The following is a 24,066-nucleotide window of genomic DNA, read 5'->3' as shown; positions in this document are numbered from 1 at the left end:
TCCCTCCCTTACAGCCCAACTCACATACTGAGGCTGGACTTCCAAGCAAGGCTGCATTAGAGCAAGCAAACCAAGCGGATCAACATCTCGGATGAATCTGGGATAGTTGTGAACCACCATATCCTTTGCATGTACTGGTGATTATCAAAGGAACAGCTGAGTGAGTAACTATCTTGTGCATTCACCAAAGTCTTCTTTTAGCTCTAGAGAGGGAAGGTTCTGATTTTGCTCTGAAATTATAGACTGTTGTGGTTGATTTTTAAACTTGGGTATACAGCCTTCATTTGGATCAGAAAGGGTCAGACTTAGACAATGAGGATGGAATATGAATCAAGGGGGTTGAATAAGTGAAACCTACTAAGTTCAGTTCTACAAAACTTCACTGCATTGCTGTTCATGTTAGAGAGAATTTCGGGCGTTCTGAATATTCTTCTCTAGTTCCCACTGCGTAAGTGTTTCTACAACATCCCCATATTGCTCCTGAGTGGGGAAAAGGCTGCCAAATATTTGCTGACCTGCAGGTGTATTTCAATCTTAAGTGCACAGAATTTAGTATATTAGACCTTGTCTTCTATAAATATATTATAACATGCACAAAAAGGGTATTATTCCCATTGAAAATTATAGAGGGGTCTCTAACTAGCAGGCCTTTGAGATCTAAGCCCAAGGCCATGAGATCTGCTTACACAGCTGAGTAGACTGTATGATAGCAGTCTTTGGCTGAAACACTAAACTCTTAGGTTGAGGAGTATGTTCCTCAAATCTTAACCTTAATGTTGCTGTGGAGGTGAAGAGGGAGTATTTGTTATGATGTGACCAGTTCATTCCATTAAAAAACTCTCTTAGTGATGGAACATTTTGACCAATCCGCTACTCTCTGGTTAAAAAAATCACTGCCTTTGAGATCAAATTTGTTTTGCGGTATAACAGGAGAGGTAGCTAGCCTAATAAATCTGTATTGGCTGTCAATAAACCCATGATGTAACCTCCAGTTCATAGCAGAATATTTCAGACCTAGCTGATGCTGGAGGAGGAGGAGGAGGAGGAAAGAGGAGAAGCGCACACCCACACACCGGACAAGTAACTTAATCTCCGCTACTTGTTCTCCACGGACCGCTACTTGAAGGAAAGTCACTTTTCACATACTAATTACACTGGGAATTAAAATAAAGCTGCTGTTGTAAGCATGTTTACTTGAAAGTTGGCTTCTTCAAAATCAATATGATTGACTACAGAGGAAAATGTGTTAACACCAGAGTGTTGAAGTGAAATATATTTTTCTCTTTCAGAAATCTGTCACTGGGGACAAACTTCTTGCCCTTCCTATGCCCCCATTAAAAAGTGATTTTCCCACCTTGGTGCTGTCACCAAATTCAGGTCACAATTTGGTCTGATTGCAAACATTATTAAAGTAAGGTTACCAGACTCCCCGTTTCCCGGGGACAGTCCCCAGATTTACAAATCAGTCCCCTGACAAAATCCTATCATTCCTACTGAAGTTAGAAATTGTCCCTGGATTCATTGGGGGGGAAATCTGGTAACCTTATATTAAAGTCAATTAAGACTAAGGCACAGAAAAGCCTTGCAATTGGAGATCAGCTTCACAGTACCTTTTGAGTTCATTCCAGGCCATATGCTCAGCCCTCTAAAGATTAGAGCAAGGGAGATTCCTATTCGTAGTTCTGTACCATATGCATATTTGCAAAATACCCTCCCTTTGCCTAAATTAGCAAAGGGTGGTCACAGAACTTAGTGCCTAACTGGCCTAGATCCATACTGAAATGAAAAAAGCTGAAAGCCAGAAGCATTTTTATGAAGGTAGCTAGAAGTGTCTGCCAACTATGGTGCAGGAAGTGGGGGGAAGCTTTTATGGCCACACACCCCAAAATATTGGCACTTATTCAGATATATCTTATGGCAGGGGGGAGACCAAGGGACAGCTACAGAAAATTTACTAAAGGTACACAAACCACCTGCCAAAGCAACAGCAGTTCCTCCATTATCCCAAATGCCCAAGCAATCACAGGCAAAGAGATGCAGCATTTTTGCAGCATATCAATCCTGGCTAATGCCTCTCCCATCCTTGCTGTCTGCAATCCTCTAGCTTTGCAGAGCAACCATATAAATCCTTCAGTAAAGCAAACTGTATCTTTGCTTCTTGTACATGAGGGATGCTGGGACCAGACATAAACTTTATGAACATCATATTCTTTCAGGAAAGGAAATACAAGATTAAAAGGGCTCAGAGTCTGTGCACACAAGGATTTATGGCCTTGGTGCTGGAACTTGACTCCTCACAGAGAATGAAGCTTTTCATTTTCAGCACTCTGTCACCCAAGACAGTTATTCTTTCAGATGAAGGAAAAGGAGCCAAAGTAGATTTAGAAAAACACTGAGGACTAAGGCTACACATCCTGTCTTTGTGCATGAAATGTCTGTATGGAAGTAAGCAAAGTGCTAGCTGAAGTCAACCAAATCTTTCCCCAATATATGCAGGGGGCTTTCGATCAGATACTAGGGCAATCTTTCAACAAAGCAACAGAGAGACGTGTCTGTCTGTCTGTCTCTCTGTCTGTCTGAAATGTCTCAGGCTGCAATGAGAGACTGAATTACACAATGGGGGAAGCAGATTTAAATCAGCTGGCTATTTTTGGGACTACCAAAGGGGCTCCATTTACTCTGCACTCTCAATTCTGCTGCAAATCTGGCCTTTGGGAATAGGCTAACTAACGTTTGCTTTCAAGTCTTAATATACATATATGATTGCAAAGTTGGATGTGTACCTATTTGTGCCACCTGGCAGCAATGGAGACCACTGCTTTAACACCCTGCTGTTCACCAAAAAAATAACCCTGCATTTGCCACAGTACTCACTGGCAACTTACTTTGCCCATTACAGTCCTCCTCGCTTCGTTCTGAAATGGCTTCCTTTGCTTGCAGTTTTTTGGTTTGGAATAAGTGCCTCGCTACAATGTGTGGCTAGTGGCTTGCTTAGTTCACCGGCTAGGAGCAAATTTGCCTAATGGGCTGTAATGGTACAAGTGGGAAGGGCCATCATCAATGTGTTAAGAACATTACAAAGCCCTGCTGAATCAGACCAAAGCCCATCTAGCCTAGCACCCTATTCATCCAGTGGGAAAGCCTGCAAACAGGACCTGAGTTCTCTCCCCACTCATGACTCCTATAACTGGTATTCAGAGGCAATGGAGGATGCAGCTCTTATGGGCTGGGAAAAGATGGTGCCATTCATTAAGGGCTGATCTGGACTTCCTTTTGTGCTGCATTTCTCTTTCCTTTGTTCTCTTAATGGTCCATCACCCAAGCAATCTCCTCAACATAGCCTGGCTTATGCTTTAACACTTGCTGGATCCAGGCGTTAGAAGGATCTTGCATACAGCCTTGTTCCTCCCACCCAAAATCATAACAGTACTATAGGCTAAGCTGGCTGATTATCTTACTGCCTCTTGGTGAAGCCACCCATGGTGCCCCATCCAGCCACTGATGTAACAATTAATTTTGGAACTCAGTAAGAACAGAAGAAGAGCCCCACTAGAGAGCAAAGGTCTCTCTAGTCTAGCATCCTCTTTCCCACAGTGGCCAGCCAGATGCCCACAGGTAGTCCACAAAAGTCCTGCTGTGGAGCCCCAGCGACTGGCATTCAAAGGCCTGCTACTTCTGACAGCAGAGAATGATATATAGGCATCCTAACTAGCCATGGGTTGCTTTATCCTCAATAGATTTATGTAATCTTCATTTAAAACCATTGTCTAAATTGGTGGCCATCACCACATTCTATGGCGGTAAATTCCATATTTTAAGTGCATGGAAAAGTAGAAATGGATCTGAGGAGTCCCAGAGGCACTATTTTGTTGTATAAAGTGATTTTGTAAGTCTTGTGGAAGCCCAACTCTCAGTGCTTTTAAGATAAGCATATTGACTTATTGACATCTTTAGGGACTATGTGTGGATTATAAAAGTAGATATTTTAGCCACTTAAATTATTTCAAACTTTAACCATTTTGTGTGTGATTAATAGCTTTGGGCAATTGTTTGCATTTTGATTGAATATGCCAAATTTCTATTCTATCTGTGTCTGCAACCTCTGGGAGGATAGAAACCATGTCTACTTAATGGCCAAGTCTAAAAAGGATCAGGCGGTGATATTTTAAATCAGCATATCTAATTGAAAACAACTCTTCTTTATTTCAGTGGGGCTTTCTTTCAGTTTGTCAGGCTCAAATTCATTTATTTAGAAAATTTCTATACCGCATAACATTTTGCACAAGTGATTTGCAGACATTTTAAAGTACAAATACAAATAAAGATCAGGATTCAATAAATATATTATAATACATTTTAAAATGGCAGCATTGCGCCCCAACCCACATCCTGTTTTCTTAGAAGCCCCAGTGTATTTTACTAGACTGCACTGTGTGGATCTGCCCCTGTGCCTGATATTTAAGGCAGATTGTACAGAACCAGTTGCGTACATTCTTGCCCTCTACTGGCTAAAGTTAGTATATATATTTTTCCATTACTGTTTGGGTGACACATTTGCTTCTTTCTTGACTTTAAAACAGAACACTTTATAACATCTGATGGATCTAAACATATAGACATGTGTAGGGTAGTTAATGTTTTCAAGAAGCAGGTAAATATTAAATCTGCAAAAAAATAAATCAAAATTGTTCCCAAAGTGGGAAGTGGGAGGATGTTTTATTTGATATCAGCAAAGCATTCCTATACACCATTTTTTGGTGCTGGTGGAACAATGCTCTTGCACCTTTGACAGTGGCTCAGCAGACAGCAAGGATAGCGGGTTCAGTGCCTCTTGTGGCACCAGCTCCACCTTCACCTGTTGCATAACTGTCTGCCCTGGAGCTTGCATAGAATAAGTTGGTGAGCAATCTCATGGAAGAACAGCCAAGAACATCCTCTAGTCACTGCTGCTGGTCATGGGGTGGGCCTTCCTTGTGGTCAGGGGTGAATGCTGTATCTTGGGAGAGAGCAAGGGAAGACAGACAGGCCACCTCTCTCTGTGTGTGCCCTCCTCGGTTTTTCTATTAAAAAAACTCAGATCAGGACATACCACACCAGTCAATAAAATGTCATCAGCAAACATTTTCCTTTCCCCCTTGCCTCACGAAGTCACATCAGGGCATATATAAATATATTGTCCTTGCAGGAGGAGGTTAAAAATAAAGAAAAGTACTGTCCTGTGACTTTACAAGGAAAAGGGAAACCTTTCCCTGTGTCGTAGTGTTAGGAGATGTGGAACATCCTGATCTGAGGTTTCTTTCGGGAAGATGTGGGTACAGGGAGGTGAAGTGATTCCATGAGTGAAAGGCAAAAACCACTTTTGTTGATGCCAAGATGTTAATGGGTGAGGAATGTCTGATGTGGGTTTCCCAATGTGTCACTTTATTGGCAGGGGATGTCCTGATCCTGGGGTCCCAGAGACAAAGTAGAAAAGCTCATTAGCAGCTCCCCGGTAAGCAAATGGAGATTGTTCTCCCAACCAGGAGTCTCCATAAGGAGAGAGAAGGAGCTTATTAATAACCTTATGTTAGCTGGCAGTAGGAATGCCCTGATCTAGCTGCTTTCAGGAGAGCCACATTAACCTGATAGCTCTCCTAGGTCATGTTTCCTTACCTTTCTGCTCTGCCAACCTTATCCATGCAATCTAAATTGGGTCCACCTTGGATACATACCTCAGGCCTTTGGAACGCAGCCCGTAACTATCTCTCTAAAAGTGTGTTATGTGGAATATGCATTCATTTCCTGGCTATATAGCCTTCCCTTAGCCCAGAAATCAGCACATATAATGCTTGTGAAGTGTCTGACCTTTATGGGAATTGCATTGGATGGTGGAGAATTGGGAGCGAGGAAGCAATTTGTTCCTGTTTTCTGAACTGCTTAATTTATGCTTTAGGTTACAGAAAAGTTCTCAGAGGATTACTCAGCAGCCAGAAGGCACAGGCGCTTTAGAACTGAGCTCACTTGCTGGCGTGAAGAGCCTCAAGCCATCTTCTATTCCCAGCTAGAGAGAACGAACGTCAGGTTGTTTCTCCATTCGTGGCTTAGCATCTAAGAGAGACGGGCGGAGACACACAGAGAGGTGCTCCAGTGCCTCTGCTGCACCATGGTGGTGCAGAATAATCTGGACCTTGGGGATTCTAGAAAATGGATTGTGCTGGAGCCATTTATCCACCAGGTTGGAGGCCACATGAGCATGATGAAGTATGATGACTACACCGTCTGCAAACCCCTCGTCTCCCAGGAGCAGTGGTTCTACGAGACTCTCCCTGCAGCGATGAAACGATTCACACCTCAGTACAAAGGTAGGCTCAAGACCCCAGCACCTACTGGAAAGTAGGTCCCTTTGAATGTTGAGTAAACATAACTGAAATCAGGCTGCAAGATTCAATGTTAATGCAAGAAAGAGGGTTTGCATTCAGTGATTGGTGTTTATTGCATGGTTCCTAGTTGTTGTTGTTACCAAAGCTGAAATAAAAGAGTGTGGTGGGGAAACAGCAACAGTGGCAATGGACTTTGCCAATAATGAATTTTGTTGAGGAAGGCTTGTCATCCCCTTCTTCCCCATGCAGATCAGACCACTAATAATTTTTAATTTCCATCTGATCAGGGTTACAGGATTGTCAGTGCTCAGTACTCCACTGTCAGTGCTATGCCTGCGTCACTCTCACAGTCACAGCCTGTAGCCGAAGACATTGTGCAAGCAGAACTAGAAACTGCTCAGTCTACAATTACACGATTGCTTTCTGCAGTACAAAAACACCTGTGCCATGGAGAAATTATTTGCTGCTGAAAAGTAGCCAAAATATGTAGGCCAGTTGTTGTTTGCTGCTTGTGAAGGAAAATGAAATTTGATACACGAGTGAAAACATGGGGCTAGATCTAACATTCGTCAGGCTGAGGTTGTGTACGCATTATTGTTTACTGTGACTCCAATGGGCTCCCGCTGCTGGTGTTTGAAGCCATGTATGTGTGACATTAGCCATCATCCAACCATATCCTGTAGTTTACTGAGAAGTACTGCTGATTGGTGCACTTTCTCTCAAACCAGCTTCCATCTGATTTGAAAACAAAAACCATGATTAAACGGTGAAGGTGAAAACAAGAAGCGGTGACTTCACCATTATAAAATGTTGCCAACTTTTTGTACAGCAGGGATGGGAACTTGTAGCCCTCTGACCAATAATCAAGGATAATGGGAGTTGTAGTCCAGCAGCATTTGGAGAGACACAGTTTTCCCATTGCTGTTTTATCATGTCAGGCTACAACCCATATTACTTTCATGCTAGCTGTGCCTTTGTGTGAACAAACATCTGCAAGCCCCCAAAAAGGTTGTTGTCAGGACTGCAATCTCAGATGGCCAGGAAACTTCACAGGTACATCTGGGAACGAGACATGAAAAAACAGGAGGGAAAGAGGATGGAAGACAAGGGGGCTGGATCAAGCTCCTTTCAAAGATACAGAAACAGGAAGAGAAGGGGAAACCCATTTACAACTGAGAGGCGAGGCCTCTGGTGTCCTCCTTATTTAGAATTTCCCTGTTGACAGTGCAAATATCTCACTTGTTGCAATGTCTGTTTGTAAGTAATACTGCCTGGGATTCATGGTGTTTATTTCCATTTGAGGAGGCCATCTGTGCACATTTCATCTCCCATAATGAGACTGCATCTAAGAATGAGAAAAGCAGGCCTATAGCTGAGCATTAATAGACACACTTTTTGTTGATAAAATGTTGACAATGGTGGGTTGGTTTGTTCTTAAGGTTGCAATTTTAATTGTCCATCCCTTTCTTCTGAATACAGTGATACCTCGGTTTAAGAACAGTCCGGTTTAAGAACGATTTGGTTTATAAACTCCGCAAAACCGGAAATAGTGTCTTGGTTTGAGAGCTTTACCTCGGTCTAAGAACGGAATCCGAACGGTGGAAGGGCACCGGCTGCGGGAGGCCTCATATGGGAAAGTGCACCTCGGTTTAAGAACAGACTTCCGGAACAGATTAAGTTCGTAAACTGAGGTACCACTGTAGTGTTCTTATGCAGTTACACTGTTATATTGCCATTTCTTTGTGATCTGGCACAGATCTTTCATCAAGCACACTGAGACAATTCCAGAAGCACTTCCATCCCCTTGCTCAGCAATAATTTGATCTTTTTCTTTAATGAGACCCCAAGGGTTCCCCTACAGAGCTAGGCTGCCACCTGGAATTGATTTAGAGAGAAACAGGTGCTTGTTTGACAGTCCCTCTTCTTGGCAGGAACCCCCCAAATCAGTGAAGTCTTCTTGCATAAGGTTAATATACTGTATTCATGTTGCTGTACTCAAATAAGCTGATGCACTTCTGTGACTAAGAAGAGCATGACCTGGGAAGGCCAAATGACGCCTCTTCTATTAAGTCACTAGGTGGTCTTAGGCAGGTCAACCACCGTCAGCTTCAGCTACTCCTCCTCCCAGCCTGCAACATGGGGTGGTTGTCAGGATTACTGATAATAATGGATTGCATCCAACTAAGGACTAGCATCGGATACAACCCTATGTATGTGATGCAAAGCTTTAAAATACTCCATTAAGTGTTATATACAGTGGTACCTCGGGTTACAGGCGCTTCAGGTTATAGACGCTTCAGGTTACAGACTCAGCTAACCCAGAAATAGTACCTCAGGTTAAGAACTTTGCTTCAGGATGGGAACAGAAATCGCGCCATGGCAGCAGTGGGAGGCCCCATTAGCTAAAGTGCTACCTCAGGTTAAGAACAGTTTCAGGTTAAGAATGGACCTCCAGAACGAATTAAGTTCTTAACCCGAGGTACCACTGTACATGCTATTTATCATTAACTAAAGGTGAATGTGGGATCTCCCCTCCTCTCCATTAGCAACTTGCTGGAAGGCTGTGCTTGTTTAGATGTGAAATCCAAGGTCTTAGAAAGCAAAGTCATGGGGGCAGGGCAGGCAGATGGAATCATCATCAGTCTAAACAACATTAACACTCAGCATTGATCTTTGCCCATTTCCTGCTCTCCTAAGTCACATTGTAAGGTGAGCCAAGATACAGGACACCAGGCATCTTGTCTGAATCTAACTGGCACTGGGGATCATGTGTCTAGAGCTGACGTCATCTCCTCTCTCCCAGAGAGGCAGCGCATGCTCCAGAAGGCAAATTCCACTATCTCTCAGCTCACCGAACAGCAATGCTTGCTCTAAAGTGCCAGGTGGGGGAAGTTCTGACTTCTTTTTTAAGCCCGGGAGAAGGAAAAGTTCTTCATCTGATGCTGAAAATACTATTAAAAAGGCACCAGGCAAACCTCTCAGGGGAGTCGATTCCATAGCTAGGGGTTTGTGCCTGAAAAGACCCTCTCCCTCACTTCACTGGCTGGGGGTGCTCAGAACTGGGCCTCTGAAGAGGACCTCAAATATATACACGCATGGGCATAGCCAATACTTAACTGAGGTTCTCTAAGATGAAGCCTGCCCCCTCCCAACATAAATCCTGGCTACGCCCATACAGGAAAAAGTGTATATGATCATATCACACCTGTGCTTCCCTGTCCTCACTGGCTCCCAAACTGTTTCTGAGACCAATTAAAAATGGCAGTGTTGACCTTTGAAAGTATTACACAGTTTGGGACCAGGGTACCTGAAGAATTCTCCATCACCACTTGAAGCTACCCAAACCTTAAAATTCTCTTTGAAGGGTCTTCTCCAGATGCCCCTGCTGAGTGAGGTACAGTGGGTTTCTACTGGGGAAAGTGCTTTTTCAATGGTGTGAAATGCCAGTCTTGGTATCTTTTCTGATTTTTAGCTCTGACCTGGTTTTCGGTGTTCATCCTTACATGGGCTTCATGGCTGATTTTATATTCTTTGTTTTCTGTGGATGAACATGTTTAGTGTGTTTGTTTTGCTTTAAAGGATTTTATTGGGTTGTTGTTGTAAATTGCTTTGGGACTTTTCCTGTGTGAAGCAATTCATAAACTGGATGAGTTGAACCGCACTGAATTTTTGGTGCCAAGCAAAGACCTTTTCCTGAGATTTTTAATCAGCTAGTTTCTGAGTCCCTATTACCGGTCCCACATGTTTTATTCAAATGTATGAAATTTTAGCTTGTTTTTAATTCTATTACAAGCTGCCCGAAGAACCAGGCTATTGGGAGGCCTATAAGTACTTAGGAAAGCATAGAGACGCTTATACATAGTTAAGAGATTAAAAAGGAACAAATTAGGAATCTAGAAGCATGCTTCTTAAAATCTAAAAACAAAATTTTGTTACTCTAATCTACACAGACCCACAATAAAATGTGTTTCAAATGAAACATCTGTGAAAGAAGAGAGAGCCTTAAAGATCTAAAAGAGCTTGTAATCAATACATTTTCAAAATAGGATCAGGGAAGTGAACTATCAATATGTATTATGGGATAAGAGGCTCTTAAACTGATATTCTTCTATCAAACGCTTTGCTGCCTGCCTTAACCCAAAAGTTAATATTTCGCTCACTCCCATTATTTTTTCTAAAGCACGTTAAAAGCAGTTCAGCTCACACACTTCCTCCACTGTTGTTAATTAACTTCCCCCTAGTGACCGTAAGTAAAGCAACAGAAGACAACGCTGCCCCAGCCCAAACTCCTTATGCCTCCACCTCTCTCTCTGAGGCAAGATAAAAAGCATTTCCCTCATGCCCTGGGCTGGCAGATTTCCATAGCAGCATAACATATAGAGGTTTTAGAGAGAGCACCTGCATTTTAAGGCTTCTCTTTTAGCTCAGCCTCTTGCCAATATTTTGTCTTGGATATGCGAGGTGTTCCCTATTCATGACCCAGTAAAGGCAACTAATGCTCCCTCAATGGCCATTTGAGAAAGAGCCTTGGGATGTATCTCTTTACTTTAAAAACAATTTTACATCTCCACAATTCCAGTGACGAAGCCATGAACCTTGTCTGAGGATCAAGACCCCTCTGCAGATTTTTTTCTTGTATCAGTCTCTTTCTTTAGTTTGTACCTTACCTTAGCCAGGGTATTCTTGTACTGCTGTCTGCATGCTGACATTCCCCATCTCTAGAGTTGGGGGAGGCAAGGAAGGTAGAGGAATTTTCATGGTGCAAGTCTGCTCCCAGGATGGGTTGCACCCTGTCTGCTGCTTCAAATGGCCACAGGATTGTTTACTCATGAGTAGGTCTGCCATCAGTTAGATGCTTCAGATATAAATATTTTGGTCAATGCCCAGTAGAGAAGATAAAAAGGAAACAAAGCACATAAAACACAATAAAATTTGATAAGTATAATATTAAATGTGTAGTTTAAAACAATGTTGATATTTATTAAAAAAAAAATGAGATATATACAATAATTATTTTTAAATGGTATAAAAAGGGTAAGGTACTAATAATTCTAAAATTAATACAAGATACTGTGCAGCAAATTTTTAAAGTTATTTTACTCCCAGGGAGAGGCACTTTTGGGATTTCCTACCTCAGCTGCCAAAAACACTTGGCCAGCCTTCATTATTATTTACCTTAATGTGGAGGGAGGGGGTGCCATTAGCAGTTCAGCCTCAGACAGCGAAATATCTTGGCTCTGCTCTTTTCCATTAGGCAAAATGGTAGCCTAAATGTCAAAAGGAATACCTGTGCGCTCTCTGGCTTGGATTCACCAGTGTGGCTGGACCTTGTTTCTATTTTTATACACCCTGAAGGCTTCACAGGGGCCTAGGGACCATTGCGTAAGAATGCCATTTTGCAAAACTTTGCTTGACTATTGCTACAATCTAGGCTGCAACCATATGTGCTTAGAAGTTCAGTGGGACTTACTTCAGAGTAAACATGCATAGAATTGCAGTGCCTGTTTACAGAGACGACAGCTCCTTTTATGCATTTCCAAGAGGAAAAAATGACCTTGAGACAAGTTTGCTCTTCTCTCTCTCTCTCTCTCTCTCTCTCTCTCTCTCTCTCTCTCTCTCCCCCCCCCCCCAAAAAAAAAAAGCTGCCTGCTGAGAACTACTGTGAAATTACAGATTTGTTTTTCAGGCCAGGTTCTGCCCAGATTCATATTGCACATGGCAGTAAATAAATGTGCCTATTAATTTAAAAATATACACACAAGAATGGAGCTAGGGAGCTACATAGCAAAACAGCTTCTGAGAATTGCTGAGATGCTTCTAGCATGCTGATACCATCTATAAATACTCTCTGCCTGACTAATTTGCTATACACATACCCCAACTGAATCACCAGGGGTACCAAAATGAAGGCTAAACCAAGCCTTCAGGATGTAGAAATCTGGTAACAGCTTTTGCCCCTTCGGTGATATATTCTAAACTGTAGCAAAGCCCATTGCAGAAGCTCATGCACTGAAACAAAGTTACATGTGCTGGTGGTTTTTTTTATCATATGTTGCACATACCAGTGAAATGAGGTGCCATGAAACTCTTGGCTAGTTTTGTTGCAACAGATTAACATGCACGTGCCCCCCTTCTCTGAAATATGTGACAATTAATTCTCTAGCCCATTCTTCCACTGAGCTTCGCCATAAAAATACTGGTTGACCATTCCAATTAGTATATATATACCAATTGCATCAGGTCAAGAGGAATAGGTTGTGTTTGCAAAAAGTGTGGGTCCCAACCAATTGGTCCCAAACCTCCCAAATGTAACTGTTGAGACATGGAAATAAAATATAGGGAAGTGGCTCCCTCATTGCTGCTTTAACCTATGAAAGGTCAACTCACTTTGGGTATGTCAGGGTTTTGCCACTAGCTTATTGATCATTGGGAACAAAGTTTAACAAGCATAGGTAGGGTACAGAACCTCAGAGATTTTCAAGAAGAATTGAGCTGGCATTCATTACAGATGCCTACAGAATAGGATGCTTTGCCTCATATTAGACTGCATGGTCCTTCAGATCCCTTCCAAAATTTCTGATTCTGTTCCAGTGCATGAATACTAGGCTATGTTTAAGACTTCTTGGTCTTGGACAAAATGTTATGTTATGCAGCCATTCATTGTCTATTCCCTCCTCCTTGTTTGGCAGACACACACAACACTAATCGATTCATGAACAAAAATAGATCTGGTGTTTCCCCCCACCTCTTAGGGTATACAGCCAGAGTCAGGACCAAGAATTTCTGCATGTTGAGAGCATGTTAGTTCAGCATTCCCAACACCCCATAATCAAGAGGTGGAAATCAAACTGATCTCAGATTGCCCAACACTGGCCAATTCTGCTGAAAATAAGAGACCTTTCAGTACTTCTGTCTCTGCTTTTGGTTTAACTCTGCAGCACAGAAGCTATCTGCTGTGGGAGCAGCCACTCAAGCACAGCCATATATCTGTGCTGGTCTTACATTTTGAGCAGCTGTGAAAAAGAGGAGGGCTCCAAGAGTCTTAATGCTGATCACCAAGAGACAACACCTGCTTAGGATATCTGAGTCAGGCTAGGGAAGCATCTTGAATGTGAAATACATGCAGAACTAGGTTAGTAGAGTAAGAAGATGCTGTGCTTTATGAGCATTTCCCCCCCTGTAAGACAGTGGACAGATAACAGCTCCTGTAGTTAATGGTGCAGGAGATTACCTAAAAAAATACATTTAGGGTGCAATCCAAACCCTCAGTCTGCACTGCTGGAGGGGGGTATTGGATGGGGCAGAGGTCTCCATCCACTCAGCCCACAATAGCTCTGCCAGCATGTGCAAGGTGGAAGGTCTGCCGGTGGGCTTCCAGCTTCTGACAGCTTAGGGAAAGCCCCAAAATGGGGCATTGAGGGGCAGGTGAGCTACTGAGCAGGCTCAGGATCTGCTGCATCCTTAGCCAGACTCACTGTTGCCATTTGATGGCGTCAGGCACCACCCAGGCTATGTTCCTCCATCTCACAACTGCTTGGCCGTGGTTTGGATTCCTCTGCCACTCATCAAATATTGACAAAATTGGGGATGTTGGCTATCTCCAGGTTTTAGAATAGAGAAGAAAACCAGGTGCTCATGCTTCATCAAATCTCCCGCACTCGGTATCTGTGGAAGGGGCTAATATGTGGAGCAACATCTGTAAAATGCCTGCCAGCACACAGCCTCAGGGCAGAAGGGCGTCAGTTGGCAACCCTGCTCTGTCCCGAGTTCCCACCAGAAGATTTGGAAGCCTCTGGGCACTGCTGTGAGCAGCTCACATGGCCCAGAGGAGTCCTGACTAATCCTCAAAGGGCAGTCGCAATGCAAAAGACTCTTCAGCTGGCCCCGCAGTGCGGAAGTCAGAGCTGGGGATGAAAAGCGCAGTGTGGCTGTGCCTGAAGGAAGAGGGACAACTGCCACTGGCCTTTCTTCCAAAGGTCAAAGCTGCCTCCTCTGCAAGCCATGCCCGAAAGCAATCTGTCATTTGAGATGTTCTGGGCTGCAAGTGTGATCACTCAGGCTTTATTGGGAGTGGAGTAAATATGTAAAAGGTTACCCATCTGGCACTTCAGCCATGTGAGTCCCATTAAAGTCAGCAGGAAGGAACTTCACTGAAATACAGGGTGCAAGTTTGGCGCAGTAGATTAGGGGCTCTCTCTTTGGGGCTGCCTTGTCACAACCCATGGCTTAATCCTATACCTTAGTCCTGATTTTCACAGTATGGGATGGCTCTTCAGGTGGTTGCCTAGCAGCCCCAATTTGGATGTAGGATATTGAAGGTTTATCCAGTCATACAGGCCACAATTCTTCTGGTATAGCACCACTTGCAAACCTGAGGTTCTGTCCTCCAGGGGGGAGAGGGGGAGAAAAGGCATTTGGGCTAGAATTTATCTGATCTCTACAACCAGCCCTTCTTAGATATGCCTCTTCTCTTTCTTCCCTCTTTCTCTGGCTTTATCACCTTTGTTTTTCCTTGAGGAAAGGGCATGCCATTTTGGCTTATGTTGTTTCTCAATGGCCTATATAAAACAAAAAGAAAATGTGGATGTAGGGGGTTTTTTGGGGGACGACGACCGCAAAGTACTCTGCCACTCTGCAGTTAGTGCAAGGCAGCTTTTTAATTGTGCAAGCATGCGTTTCAAAAACCACTTTGATACAGCATCTGTTTGTTTCTTTTTACAACAACAAAAACCTCAGCTGAAGCATCACAGATGCAACAGACACCTAATTTGGAACTACTGCCCTCCCAAACTATTATTACTGTTGTTAATTATTATTATTGCATTTATATGCCATCTTTTATCCAAGGAGCTCCAGGTGGCATACATGGTTCTACCCCATCCTCATTTAATCCTTGCAACAACCCTGTGAGGAAGCCTAGATTTAAAGGCAGCAACTGGCCAGGGAACTTCATGGCCAAGTGAGGAATTGAACTCTGGTCTCCAGCACTCTAACCACTGCACCACAATGGGTCTCATGGGTTTAAGGATCAGGGATAAGAACAGGCTTTCTGCCCATGGACTATTCTGAGCTTTTAGCCTTTGGGACATGGCAAGTTTAAACCCAAATAAACAAATGAAAAATAATGAGGGCTATTTTGGTACGATACCGTCACACTTGTTCCTGCTTGGAATATCCTGCTCTAAAATATTCCAACAACAAGATCTGCTGTCTTAAGTATGCCAGACCTTGCTTTCGTTTTCCATGGTGTTTTATTTTAGGGCAATACCTATTGCCACACATGTGAAATCTGAGCAATGTGGGTAGGGCCTGTGCTATTCTAGAACATGCAAAGCAGCAGATCTCATATATAAAGGAAAGGCTAAAGGGTAGATAATAAGACCACTTACCACTGCTTTCGTCCCAGTTACAGATGAGAGGGCAGCCGAGGTTGGGGGGGGGGGACAGGACAACACAATCAAGCTTTAAGAACGCTTGTAAGATTTCAGGAACTCGTTTTTTATCTGATTGCCTTATTTGAAGGTTCGGGTTCTGCACAGGAACAGTTACTAACAGTGAAGTAAAGTTGTGTATGGCAGGAGAGCCATGCCTTAAAATCAAACTGTTGCTGAATTCCTGTAAAGCGGGAGTTGGGATCAATTTGAAATGCAGGAAGAGAACACTGAACTCATACTTTATTCTCTTAAAACACTTCCCTAGCCATTTCCCCCAGTGGAAATACTGGATGTATCTTCCACTGAGAGACGCAGAGATAAGAAAAGCAGCTTCAGGTTAAGGGAGGGTTCAGCACCCACTTCTCTCTCACACACCCCCATGCTGCACTTTAGGTCATTTGCCCCACGCTCGTTTATAGGATAGATTTCATATGAAGTACAGTGTTGGAATGGAGATGAAAGGAAAAGGCATTTCAGAGAGGTCAAGTACTGTTTTCTGACGCATGCCAGGGAACATGCTTGACTCCTGAAAGTCAAAGATCTAAATAGAACTAGCTTAGAGCTGTCTGTAGCTTCCTATGCAACTACAAATGCTTTCGTAAGCTCTCTTCACACAGTATAGCCACACTCCCCACAAAGAGCAGGTTCATAGTCTGAGGGTGCTTCTGGGTCCATCTTTGTTGCTAGAGGCCCAGGTGACCTCCAAAGCTAAGTGTGCTTCACGCAATACTGCTGGGACAGCTCAGCTGGTAGAGCATGAGATTCTTAATCTCCGTGTCCTGAGTTTGAGTCCCACATTGGGCAAAAGATTCCTGCATTTTTCGACCCTTGTGGTCCCTTCCAACTCTACAATTCTGTGATTGTATGATAGCATCCCAAGAAGCCACAGTCATTTCATTTTTGCCCTAATCAAACGTAGGTAATGGCTTCTATGGCATACTAACCAAATTCACAAACAAAGGGTGGGATCCAACATTGCATTGTGATGAATGCTCCATCTGCACAAGCATTTCAGCTTGCCAGGTGGAACAAACCCCCCTCCCCCCACCTCAAGTGCTATTCTTAGGGGTTCCCCTGACTTCCCCAGAGCTAATTGGGGGGTCCATTGGGGGAGGGGAATACCTCTTGTGCAAATGGGGTTTATTAGGTGAATTCCACCCTAAGTAATTTGGAGGAAACCAATATTTGCAGAGGTTCTCAGTGGACGTAAATTGCAAGGGTAACTGACTGTCTCGTTAAAAGTACTTGTGAACCTTTTTGCTCCTCCAAGCACCAATATACTGTACTGGAGGAGAACTTACATCTCTCACATTGTCATTTTTGTCTTTCCTTTAAAGGTATTGTTTCTGTACACCTCAAGAAGGACAGCATGGGCAATTTGAGCCTCATAGCCTGCCCGCAAACGGATAACCGCAGTTCCCTGGACAATGCCTCCAAGGAGTCTTCAATGACAATTTGGCAGAAGCTCAACCAGGCAAACACCAGCAGTGGTGACCACACGTTTGTCAAATGGAATCATGGCCCACTCACAAACACCGCCAAAGACAGGTAAGGAGCCCACCTCCAGCAAAACATGCACCTGTGCAATGCCCCTGCTTCACAAAGCAGCAGTGAACACAACTGGGTTGAACTCAGGTTGTCCTCATCCTTGAGGGTAGCTCAAGAAATGGGAATTCCACATGGAAATAGGAACCGCACATAACATTATTCTATCCCAAGGAATGCAAAAGCACTGAGAGCAATTGGAAATGCATTCAGCTTTCATACCAAGGGACGTAACTCTTTTCAGTGGCAAAGTCCTTGCTTAAAGCATCACATGTTGAACAGAAGTTAGTGCACTTGGCTTCAGTAAGGGGCCATATCTCCTTCCATCATAAACTAAACCAGGAATGAAGAACCATGTTGTCTGAGGGCTGCATTCCTGTCTGGGCAACCTTCCAAAGGGCCACATGGCAGTAGTGGTTGGGGCCAGAGGGGAAATTGGACACGGCAATGAATGTAAATGTTACCTTTGTTGGGTAGTTTCTGCACACACCTTTCTATTCTCTATGCAGACATGCGAGAGGCACCATCAGAGTTCAATGACACATCCCAGCCAGGCTTAGAACTATGCACTAAGTTTTACTGGTGTCAACTTTGCATGATTGCAAACAAACTGGTCGAAATCACACAAATCAAATGCATGGAACACAGAGAGCTTCAGAGCTCTTTCTGTGCAGGGTTTTCCCAGTGCGTATAAAAATCCACTTGAGAGCCTCTGGGGCAAGGTGGAGAGCTTAAAAGCCTTGCTGGGAGGGTGGGAGGTAAGACCAGCATGCCATCTCCATAAGGTAAGATTGCCCATGTGGCAGTTCCAAAGGGTTGCTTGGACTATACATGTTTTTGTATATACATGCCATCTCCAGAACGTAACCCCTGTGAGTTACCTGCAAACATGTTTAGGGTCAGATGATAGGCTATTACTTCTAGATAGTAGGCTAATCATATCCCCCCTCCTTTTTCTTTTTCTTTTGCATTGTGCATAGCTGCCAGGGGAAAGCGGTATTACAGACAGACCTTCAGTACCACAGAGACGTGTCTTCCATTATGGAGGATGCCAATGGGAACCAGCCAGAAAAGAACAGCTATAATCCCTGGGGACTGTACTGCCATAAACAGCATCTAAACCGCATGTCTTCGAAGTATAATGAGAACAAACTTCATCGTATCTTTTTCCTAGCTGTTTTTCTACATTTTATTTTATTTTTATAATCCCAAGGTTGCAATGCAGAACTCCCAGTATCCCTTTCACTTTTAATAATAGATGAGCATTTCAACATACATATATATATTGTGGATAACTTGTTCTAATTTTAGGCTCTAGCAGTACTGGATAAAAAAGAAATACATAAGGAACAATCCCGTACAGTTTAGTCATAATAAGTAATGGTATTTGTTTCAGTGGGACTGGAACACTTACTTGGGAGTAAGTGCATGGAACTCAATGAGACATACTTACAAGCAGGCAAGTATCACAGTGTTAGTCACAACTAATATATGCTGGATTTTGCCCACATTCCCAAGCACTGTATGAACCTTGTCTCAAAAATACTGAAACAATAAACGAAAAAATGCAAATAAATGTTTATTTATATTATTTCTAGTCCACCTTATAACAGAAGTTCTCTGTCACAATGTGCCATGTTCACAATATCGGAGGGAGGAGAATTGCATCTCATAGATTTTTAGCTTCACTGTTTTATTTCGTGTATAGGAAGCTGAGTTTCAAAATATGAAAAGCTGAGTTTTGCACTCCTCTAATATCACTTTGACAATTTTTAAAAGCTATGCATTCAAATGTAAAAGTTTCAAAGGGAAGTTTTAAGCAGTCTGGATTTGCTCTGATTTTCCTTTCAGCTCTACTTTATGTCACTCAGTGAAAAAAAGGGGGGGAGTCTACATGCACAAAAATCTGTGTGAAGTCATGTAAGACCCAGCTCCTGATACACATCTCAAAGCCCAATCATGTAATAAGAACTTCCTAGCAACCTTTATGCATTGGTTGGTGTCCTTTATACCTGGAAAGCCTCCACCAGCCTTTAGCAGTGACTGAAAATGATGGACAGCTCAGAGGCAGTAGAACACCCCCAGGATAAATCAGTTGAGATGGAAACAAAAAGCTGGTCAGGGGAGCTAGCGCAGGTGGACTGCAAAGTTTTGCTACAGTTGTAAACCTAAGTAAAAAAAAATTGATTTCCTTAACTCATGTGTCCAGAATTTTTGTTGCTTGAAAATGTGGTATCCAAATATAAATGCCCTTGCATTCTGGACTTAAAGATGGGAACCAGACAGCATGGTGATGATGCATCAGAGGAGAAGAAAGCACGCCAAATAAAGAAGTGTGAACAGAGCACATCAGCATCCCTTGGAGCCCGTATTTGTGGGATGCAGGTAAGAACAGCTCATTCTAGTGTTTCAGAATAAGAAAAGAAGCACACAGGTGTGTCATCAGAGAGTACATTCTTCAACAAAGAAATAGGGCTTGGAATGAAACTATAATATATACCAACTGAGAATGTAGCGTTAGGAAAAATAACATTATTGATTTTACAGCTCAGCTTTAGCCTGACTATTTCCTTTGTAAAAAAAAAATTGAGATAATAAACCTGAAATATTTGTTGATTTGTGAAGGTTGTCTAGCATAGAAAGGTGAAAGATACCTCTTAAATATTATAGCTTTTTAAAAAAACCACTTCCTACTTTTTTATGCAAAAACAGAGTACAGTCCTCATGTTGTTGAAAATCAGTAACAATATCCCCTCAGAGTAGCTGTTGTTGCTAAAACAATTAAGATTCCTGTAACACCCTAAAAATAAGAACAACCTATTGAAAATAACTTCTCAAACAGCTAATGTGTTGTCCTTTGTTCCTTTTTCCCAAGGTCTACCAGGCAGACACTGTTCAATATCTCTGCAAAGATAAGTACTATGGTCGGAAACTCTCAACAGACGGCTTCAGGCAAGCCCTCTTGCAGTTCCTTCACAATGGGAATCGCCTCCGAACGGATCTTGTGGAACCCATTGTGTCTCAGTTGAAGGCTCTGCTGTCGATCATCAAAAAGCAGAACTCTTACCGGTTCTACTCCAGCTCGCTTCTCATAAACTATGAGGGACTGGAGAAAGCAACGCCTTCAGACAATCACCCTCAGGGACACTGTCAGCATAGCAGCTGCTCTCTTCCACATGGAAACAGCCACCCCAAAGTGGATGTCCGTATGATTGACTTTGCTCATACAACCAACAAAGGCTCTAGGTTTAATCACACCGTCTATGAGGGACCAGATCATGGCTACATTTTTGGTCTAGAAAACCTAATAAAAACTTTTCAGAGTATCTCTGTGGGAGAATGACAACGACTGAACTACCGAGAGACCTTGTGGTTGTAAAAGGCACACCCCGTACTTCAGAGCAATGGCTCTCCCAGCAACTATGTCACAGCCAGAGTTTTCAGGGGGTGAACTGATGGCATATTAGGAAAAACTCTGAAGATACTAAATGCTATTGTGGATTACACAGAATTCATCATACCTGCGATCTATAAGAAGGTTACTGCCCTTCCTTGTTTTATCGTTGTCCATTCATATCATTTCTCAGCTAGAAGGAAATGTTACTTGAAAATCATTTTAAGACTTGTTTATAAAGCACCGTTTAGACTTGCAAGGCCAACAGAGGCCAAACACATGCCATGCTCCTGAAAAGGGTGGTGTAGATAGTTTAGCAAGTCCTTAAAAACCTCCAGCTTTACATTTTAATTCGCTGTTTGATGGGCCAAGGACTTCCAATAAAGCAATCAGATGACAACCATGCTCCACAAGCTCAGGCACCACCAAACTCTGGCACTTTAAAAATGGACTGTAGATCAATTCCTTGATTCTTTATATTCCATACCAGAGTGTGTGGGAGAAAGTATTCTCCAAGGAATCTATGTGTCAGCCGAAAGGAGTGAGTGAGTAAAGCAATAAGAAGCAGGCACAGAAGCAGGCAGGGGCGAGATAGCCCCTCCTGGAATAAGGCAGTGCTTTCAAAGGTTCTCTGATGGAAGAGCTAGAAGGGCTGTTACGGAGAGGGTGCAAAATCTGTGGAATAACAGTCATAAATGAATTCATGTCATGGCTTTTTATATTGGAGAGACGTCACCTGAGGAATTAGACAGGCCTTGAAGACATGCGTGCACAGATATCAGGGTTAGGGCCCAGAGGCGGAGCTAGCTGCTCCGGCACCCAGAGCGGCACACATGCTGTGCACTTGGGGGCGGGGCCATGGGGGCGGGGCAAGTGTCTCAGGGGGAGAGATGCCCATGAGGGCAGAGTGAGCTGCCCATAGCAGGCTGCTTTCAGGGGGAGAAGGGAGTTGCGCTGCTTTGCCAGGAGCCTTCCTCCCTTCTCTCTTCCTTTTGCCAGCTCAGGGGAGGCTCTCCCCCCCCCCAGAAAGCAGCCTGGGAGCCGGGGGCAAGGGCGCACCGCCCAAACGCGACTCCCAAACCTCCCCCAAGTTGTCAAAACGAAGGGAGAAGGCTGCTAGGAAGGCGGCGCACCTCCGCCCCTTCCCCCGACGGCTCGGGGTAGGCTTGGGAGTCACGGGTGGCCGCCACGTCGAATGTCACCCCCCTCAGTGATGACACCCGGGGCGGTCTGTCCCCGGCCCCCTTCCTCTGCCCCTGTTAGGGCCCAAGTGTCATCTAGATGTTTTGTGTTGCATTTCTGAGCATGTGTGTGCGCGCCGACAAAACTTGACAAAATGTTTACAGACTTTGTTAATCTTTGTGAATATGGAACCACCAATTAACTGATTCCTTCCTGTGTCCTATGTCACATGGGAAAACTGTTAGAATATGTTTAAATAGAGAGAAGCCCAAAATGGGAATGTCAAACTGTAAATAAATTGCATAGGCCGTGTAACAAACTGGTTAAGTCTGTGTTTCTTTTCTGCTGTTTCTTAAAGATCTGTTGGCATTTGCATAATTGCTGTAAAAATCATCGTTTCCCCTCGTTTAAATTTCAGGCCTCCAGGGAAATCCTTTTGCTGCCTATGTGTTGCCTGTGGCTTGCGAATAGCCGCAGATTGTGACAGGAAGATTAAATCATTAGGCCCAGTACATGCTCCGCTTAGACTGCTACCCAGCTGCAGGAAATTGCTAAAAGAAGTAGTTCACAATACCAAATATTGCTAACATGCAACTGACAGCGAACATCCGGAGCAGAAGCATTTGAGCTGTCAAAGTCTCCAGGCACAAATAGCTGTTGTCTTCATTTGCACTGCTCATAGAATTCAAATCCTTGTTACACGTAAAAAGAAAAGAAAAAAGAATCACTCTTCCCTACCCCTTCAAAAAGTAATTAATACAAATTGAAGTTTCCAGAGGGATAGTCATTTTTGTTGCTGCAAAAATAACCAAGCGTATTGTGGAGACTTAAAAGCCACCGGTGCCAACTAGCAAAGTAGTACTCAGAACAGTCGTATGGAATCTGCATACATATTTAAAAAAAACATTGTGAAAATGCTTTTTTTAAAAAACGTTTTGAAAAATAAATAGAATTTTGCATAGCTCAGTCTCGCCATCTAGTGTCACACTTGTATATTGCACTTTACAACACATTTAAAATGTTTTATTTGCAGAGTAAACCCACTGAAATCCATGGACTTAAGTTAGCCAAGTTATATCTATTGATCTTAATGGGTCTACTGTGACCACCAGATACCATCCTAACACATTTTATTATGGCATGGAGTTTCATGGACTTGAGCCCACATTATCAGATGCAAATGTAGTTCATTTTCTGCCAGGAGTCAGACAACAACTGTGCATTTTACATATTGTGGGCTATCCAACTAGCCCTTCTGTGTTAACCATATGATTACATCTTGGAAAGAAGAGCCTTAAAATTATGTGTGGCTGTGCAGATTAAGACTGCAATTCTGTCAACATTTACTTCGCAGTGAATCCCAATGAATTCTTACTTTGAAGTAAGCATGAATAATATGGCACAGCATAGCTGCCGTCCTGAACTTGCTCCTGAAAGACTAAGTCCCACTGCATTAAATGAGACTCACTTCTGAATTAACCCCTAAAAGGTACTACGCATCTCATAGAGGGAAGTAAGAAAAAGATCGCATAAAACTAGCCATGTAAAGCACGTGGCTTCCCCCAAAGAAGACTGGGAATTTGAGTTTGTTACGGGTACTGGGAATTACTGCTCTGTGAAGGATAAACTACAATTCCCAGAATTCTTTGGGAGAAATCATGTGTGAATGAAACTCAAACTCTCTTTTGCTGCTTTGCATAAGACGTCGCCCCTACCAATCCCTCTCCACTCCAAACACGGGCGCACCAGCAAATACCGAAGAATGAGCGCCATCCCTAAAGTCTTCCCAATCCAACGAATCTTCATAGAGATAGAAAAAGATAACGATGTAACATGTTGCCAGATTTCTGGTTTCTGTGGACTCCGCCCCCGCCCCCCTTGCGCAAACCCACAGAAACCGATAGAGAAATTCTGGATTCTACCGCAGCTGTCATTGGGCGGCCAAAGAAATTTCACAAGATAGCAGCAAAGACAGGAGTCGTGCTCTTTGTAATTCGGGACTTGTTTCTTATTGTGACAAACGAATGCAGTTAGTTTCTGAACATTTATTAATGCAAAATGTCTGCGGGCAAGCTTCTGTATGCTACTGAAGGAATTTAGGGAGATCGACTGTGGCTGCAATTTGGGGGTGCTTGGCGTGAATCTTTCTCTC

At 43.2% G+C, this 24,066-nt stretch overlaps 1 protein-coding gene across 2 annotated transcripts; it reads left to right on the top strand.

Moving 5' to 3' along the window:
• On the top strand, positions 1-22,233 carry IP6K3 (inositol hexakisphosphate kinase 3). Of its 2 annotated transcripts, XM_082228437.1 has the most exons (6): positions 1-160; positions 5,933-6,341; positions 17,131-17,341; positions 18,319-18,497; positions 19,548-19,723; positions 20,214-22,233. In XM_082228437.1, the coding sequence occupies exons 2-6, from the start codon at positions 6,143-6,145 to the stop codon at positions 20,679-20,681; spliced, it is 1,233 nt and encodes a 410-aa protein (XP_082084563.1). In that variant the 5' UTR covers positions 1-160; positions 5,933-6,142; the 3' UTR covers positions 20,682-22,233. The 2 variants fall into 2 exon arrangements, with proteins under 2 accessions (XP_082084563.1, XP_082084564.1); XM_082228438.1 differs by lacking the exons at positions 1-160; positions 5,933-6,341 and adding an exon at positions 15,731-15,835.
• The last annotated feature ends 1,833 nt before the right edge of the window (positions 22,234-24,066 follow it).

Source organism: Podarcis vaucheri (assembly GCF_965113315.1).
Source record: "Podarcis vaucheri genome assembly, chromosome: 6".
NCBI lineage: Eukaryota > Metazoa > Chordata > Lepidosauria > Squamata > Lacertidae > Podarcis > Podarcis vaucheri.
This window is presented reverse-complemented; position numbering and strand designations above follow the sequence as displayed.